Raw genomic sequence first — 6,108 nt, forward strand, 5'->3', positions numbered from 1 at the left:
ACATGAGTTTGGTCGGATCCTAAGATCGACCAAACGAGTCAGATTCGAAAGTCAAAGCGGTGGTCAAACAGCTCGACTTACGACCCTAAATAAGCAGTAAACTAGAAGTGACGAGTTAAACATGTCAAAACAAAGTTGAAAAACTGATTTGGTATCAAAACGAAGTGTTTTGATACCACGAAAATAGTTCCGTCGTAAAATGCACATAAACGTGCATTTTGACCGAAACTTTGACTCGTCACTTCGACTAGGAAATGTGGTAATCAGTAGGTATAATCGCAAGGGATTATAACCATCGTGATTACGATCACGTTGCAAAGTTCGATTGAACTTTGACTTGACCAATTCATGGTCAAAACCGAAAGTCAAACGATAGTCAAACTGTTTGACTTTTAGCTTTAAATAGCTAAAATAAATGAACAAGACTAGGAAGAACACTTACTTGTGTTCTAGGATGAAGAAGACTCAGGTGGGAGGCCTCCAATAAGATGGTAGCAACTCCTCTAGAGCAGATGAAGAAGAAAGAAAGAAATGAGCAAAGATTGAAGCAAATGGAGGTGCTATTTATAGTGTTCTTGAAGCCTTAAGATCATCACGAGTGTCCCATTTGTTGTCATGATCTTAGGGTGGCTTGGATACTTGTTAATAGAAGGTTAAATGGTGGCAATTTCGTTTACTTGGGCTCCAAAACATGAAACATGGGGCTGCCACATAGCTGCTGATGCAACAAGCAATGAATATGCCCAGATCACTCTCTCTCGCCCTGCAACCCAGGGAGTCCAGGCTCTCGCGCCCCGCGAGCCAGAATAAGGCAGTTTCAGTTTTTGGTAGAAATGGTCCCCGCAGCCTATTAAACTTGTTTTCGACGCATTTAACCCCCGTTAACCCAATTTTAAGTCTTTACAAGGAAGTTAAAGCATAAGGGACTTGAAATACGCTTGGAAATATCATGGATGTCAGTTCGTTCGGCTGTACGGTTACGTTTTTCGGTTAATTACGACAAAAGCTCGAACGGACGCGAAAACGATTCAAATTACGCAACGAAGGACATTTTTGCATTAGCTTCACTAAAATATAATATTTTAATGATTACAAATTTTTTTGAAGTGCGTATATGGTCTGTATGCAGAAATACGCGAATTTGCATACTTTTGCAGTCTTGACGCTTTTAGTCCCTGTGATCGAATAAACATGATTTTGACATACCGAACCCTCCGAAACTTATTTCTAAGTTATATTAAGGGTATTTAGGGTATGTTTAACTTATGTTCTTGTTCCGGAGTGTACGTCGCTATGAGAATTGGCAGACTTTCGTAGTTTGTCGTAAATAGTCCCTGTGATCGAATAACTTGTTTTTGACATACCGAACCCTTCAAAACTTATTTCTAAGTTATGTAAAGGATATTTAGGGTATGTTTATCTTATGTCACTATTCCGGAGTGTACGTTGCATTAAACTGATTACGTTTGCGTAACAGTTTACGTAAAACTTCCAGAAAAGCTTCTCGAGAGTTCGAAATCGTACACGATTTGATATGTATAATTGTCACATGTAATTATACAATCCCGGATATGAAACACAAGATTTCATTAGATTTGAAATTGCTCGGAATTGTATAATGGTCGTAAAGGCACAAATGTCACATACACCGTAACCATCATAATGACCTCTTGAGGATTTAAGATCAAAATTTTATATTATATTTTTTACTTAACCATTTTGAAGGATATTCATTTAAACAAATTAAAGGTTACATTATAGCATGTAGAGGATACAAAATTTATGTTTGTTGTATAATAAATAATTTATAAAATGTATGTATTAAATGATGTTGTTAACAGTTACTGGTTTAATATTTACGTATGATTACATTTTACGCATTAAATAACCAGATATACATATTCACAAACCATTCCCTGTATTTCTTATATTTTTTTGTTAGTAGATGAGTGGAAGAAAAATAAAAGAAAAAAGTCTTCTTTAATTGAAAAGGGATAGATATAAAGAATGAGATGTGTGAATGCAGTATGTCTATCACTTGCTTCAATCACGGAACGTAGCTGTAATGAGTGAAACAAGACTGGTGCAACATTGAAGAAATCAAGTAATGAAGCAAAGGTAGCTTCATACGAAGCCACCCATATGTTGATTGGTTCGAACCTACATCTCTATATATAGGAGTCTTGGGTTCTAACGAAATAGAATTTTGAGTATTTTGATGCGAAGCTCTGTCAGTTTGTTTTCACGGTATAAACTTTGTCAGATCAGTAAAGAAAACATTAGTATTTACATCTCTGTGTTCATTCCATACACGTGTTTGGATTCCGCACATTACACGTGTTGGTACGCATTCAAGGTCAACGAATTCATCATGATCCTGAATTCACAAGTGGTATCAGAGCGGGTGCTTGATTGCTAGGACTGAAGACACAGAGAATCATGTTTCTACATCAGATTCAAAGTTAATTTGATCATTTTCTTTACACTTCTACTTCTTCTCATCTTCATATCATTTTCTTTGAACTTTAAACACAGATTTACGATGTTCTCATGGTTAAAATCATCTAAATTTTTAGACATAACGTGTGAAAAACAGTTTTAACTAATCCTACAAAGTTTCAAATCAAAATTCAAAGATTTATACATTCATTTGATTGAAAAACTGATAAAAAATGAACATGTTTGCTGATTATGTTTGGTTCGAAGCTACACCTTCAAACGAAGACACTGTTGTTTGAAGAAAGTTCTGTTCAAAGCTGTTAAATCCAAGAGTTGTGCGAAGCCACTGTTGTAGCCTCGTTCGAACTCACATTTTCAGAATAAATTTTAGTGCCTTCGTACGAACATATCTTCATTCGAACCCACAACAGAGTTTAATCTATTTGTCGTCTGGCTTCGTACGGACGGAGATATATTGTGGTTGTTTTTCAGATTTAATCAAGTGTTTGTCTGTTTGCAGGTTATACAAAGATCAGAATCATGGCTGAAGAGTTTTACAACACGTTCTATAATGCTTTCACGTCCGAAACATCTGAATAAACAAATGTCACACCTAAAAGCATTTCCAAAACTATAACCGATAACATAAATCATGACAATTTATACGAAAATCACCAAAGACCACCTAAACTAATGAACATTGAAGATTATCATTGGTGGAGTTGAAGATTTGAAAACAGGGTGAAGGGTTATGCTTATGAAAGTCGGGTTTCAATGATTTATGGATATGAAAAATCGGAAAATGATCAACATGTTTTACTCCCAGTTCCAGAATATTCAAAAATTTAGAAAGAAAAACATTTTGAAGAACTAAGAATGGTAACATTGTTACAACAGGCAGTAAGAGCGGATATTTTTACTCTGCTTCAGCATGGTGAAACGTCCAAGTCAATGTGTGAAGCGTTAAAGTTGAAAGCTGAAGCAGGGAAAGATATTAAGAAAAACAAAATTGCGTTACTAAAAAAAGAGTTTGATTTGTTTGATTGTATGAAAGGAGAAAGTGTTCGACAAATGATTGAGAGGTTTTGTCATTTGAAAATTGAATTAGAGCGTTTTGGAATCTACAAAGAAAGAGAAGAGATGGTTGATAAACTCGTCGAAGCATTGCCACATGAGGAAGATTGGAAAACCTATGTGATTGTGTTGAAAAAATGATGCTAAATTCGATGAGATGACGTTAGAGAGTTTGATTGAGAAACTAGAAGGACATGATCTATTATTGCAAAAACAAAACAAGATGTCTAGCTCTAGTTATAAATAGAATGTTGATCTGTACTGTCGCAGAGGAATGCCACAAAACAACGAATCTGCAAAGATTAAAATGGCTTTTAGTGCAGATAAGACTGGTGATTCTTCAAACAACAAGTCTTCAAGCTATGATCCAGGATATCATTCTTCATCTACATCATCGAAGTCTGGTTCAAGTCAAGACTGGAAAAATTCTCCACATTTGAACAATGAGTTTGCTCAACATCACATGAGTTTCTTAGCTTCTATTCTGGTATCTTATGAAGGTTTAATTGCAGGTAAGATCGGGAATCCGAACATGACAAAGGAGGATTACGATCAAGTTGATCCAGAAGAGATGGAGCTCATGGACATTCGATGGTCCATGGCTAGTGTGATACGAAGAGCTCAAAGGTTCATGGAGATAACTGGAAGAAAGTGCTTGGAAGACCCAGACATGAAGATAGGTTTTGATTAGAACAAAGTCACTTGCTTCAAGTGTAAACAAAAGGGGCACTTCAAGAGGGAGTGCTCGAATAACAAAGCTGATGATAGTGTGAATCCTTTTCATGAGGATTACTACAAAAGGCTATCTATCATCAGAATAACGAGCAACCAAGAAGAAAGCAGCTTGATGAATGATCTTCTAAAGAAAAGAAACATGCTGTATTAACGATTCGTGATCGTAGTGAATCCAGTATTCTTCAAGATAAAAAGTTTAATTGGGATGATTATATTAAAGTTGATGATAACAGATGTATAATTCGTGATGATGAAGGATATGATTGGAGTGCATATGACAATGAAGATGGAGAAGTCAAGGCAATGGTTGCTAAGATTATGAAGAGTCGAGAAGAAATCGAATCTCAAAGTTATTTGGACAGTATGTAAGATACTCACAAAGAAGCAAGGCGGGCTAAAAGATGGGATTCTGAATATGAATGTTATGTTGACCCAAAAGGTAATCCTACAGTGGATCCAGATGAGGTTAATTTTGAAGCCTTAGTAGCTATAATTCCAACTGTGGATGTTTGGTGTCGAGGACTTAGAGAAATTCGAAATTACAGAGAAAAAGTTAAAGAAGAAATTTACAAAGTTATGAATGCAAGCCTGGAGAAAAAGAAGAAGAAGACAGTTGAGGAGATTGTGGTTGAGAGTGAGAACTTAGTAAAAGAAGTCATGAAAGAGAAAGCTGGTGAAGAGAAATCAGAAGAAGTTGTTGAAGAAAAACAAGAAAAGGTAGAGGAAGACCAGAAGGCAGAAAAGACCACAGTGTCTAGTGCTGAGGTAAACATTCAATCTGAATCATCTAAAATGTTAGATAAATCGGTACTTAAAACTGATGAACAGTACAAGAAGTGCATGGAAATGTGCAAAGCTTGTACTGAAAAAGATAACAGTCTAAGATTCAGAAATATAGAATTTATTAAAATTGAAAAGATTTTCAAAGATAAATGTAATGATATGATTGAAAACGAGAAGTTTTTGAAACAAGAGAATGAAAAGCTGAAACAAAAATGTGATGATTTTGAAAAAGAAAACAACATTTTGAAAGAACAATATTCAGAAGTTTGCAATGAATGTGTTCCAAAAGATAAAACTATTCAAGATTTGCAAAAAGAATATGATGTAATGAAATTGTCATATCACACGGTAAAAGAAGCATATGAAGTTTTGAAAAGTAAAGTTACAAGTTTGGATAATAGATTGTCAGCTTGTCAAGAAACAAATAGTTTTCTTGAAGCCAGATATAAAGGAAAGCAATTAGTTGTAAATAACTACATTGATGAAGTTACTAAACTTAAACAAGAACTGGCTGAGAAAGAAAAGTTGGTTAATAAACTTCAAAGTTATCATGCGTCTTCATATATTCTTGAACGGATTTTCAACATCACACCCGATGGGAAAGATTCTGAAAAGAACAAAAAGGGAATTGGGTCAGAATACCATCAGGTTCCACCATCGTTGGAGGATAATTACACATTCTATGATGGCGAAAAGGTGGAAAAGCAATAAACATGGTTGACCAATTACCCGACAACATTAATGTGACTTACACCAAATCTGATGATCTCGGTGATTCATAAGTGGTTGGTAAGGTTGCTGAAAGTGTCTTGTCAGAGGAATCTACCAAAACAGATAAGTCTGAATCACAAGATGAAAACGAGGGAAGGTTTCATGAAGGTTATATGAAAAATTCAAAATCTGAGAAAATTACGAATGATGATTCAAAAGGATTGGCTTATACCATGATTGGATCGGACAAATTGTTCTCAGATATTGAATTCCCGATTCAAAATGTGATTTCGGCTAAGATTGACAAAGTTTTTAAATTGGTAGAAATTGAAAAACCAGAAATTGCAAAGTTTGCTGGAAAGAATA

General features: G+C 35.2%; 1 protein-coding gene across 1 annotated transcript; it reads left to right on the plus strand.

Moving 5' to 3' along the window:
* The first annotated feature begins 3,787 nt into the window (after positions 1–3,787).
* Positions 3,788–5,742, plus strand: LOC110944679 (interaptin-like). Its single transcript, XM_022186331.1, has 3 exons — positions 3,788–4,025; positions 4,469–4,609; positions 4,700–5,742. Exons 1-3 carry the CDS (start codon positions 3,788–3,790, stop codon positions 5,740–5,742), a joined length of 1,422 nt encoding a protein of 473 aa, XP_022042023.1.
* The last annotated feature ends 366 nt before the right edge of the window (positions 5,743–6,108 follow it).

Source organism: Helianthus annuus, chromosome 6 (genome assembly GCF_002127325.2).
Source record: "Helianthus annuus cultivar XRQ/B chromosome 6, HanXRQr2.0-SUNRISE, whole genome shotgun sequence".
Taxonomy (NCBI): domain Eukaryota; kingdom Viridiplantae; phylum Streptophyta; class Magnoliopsida; order Asterales; family Asteraceae; genus Helianthus; species Helianthus annuus.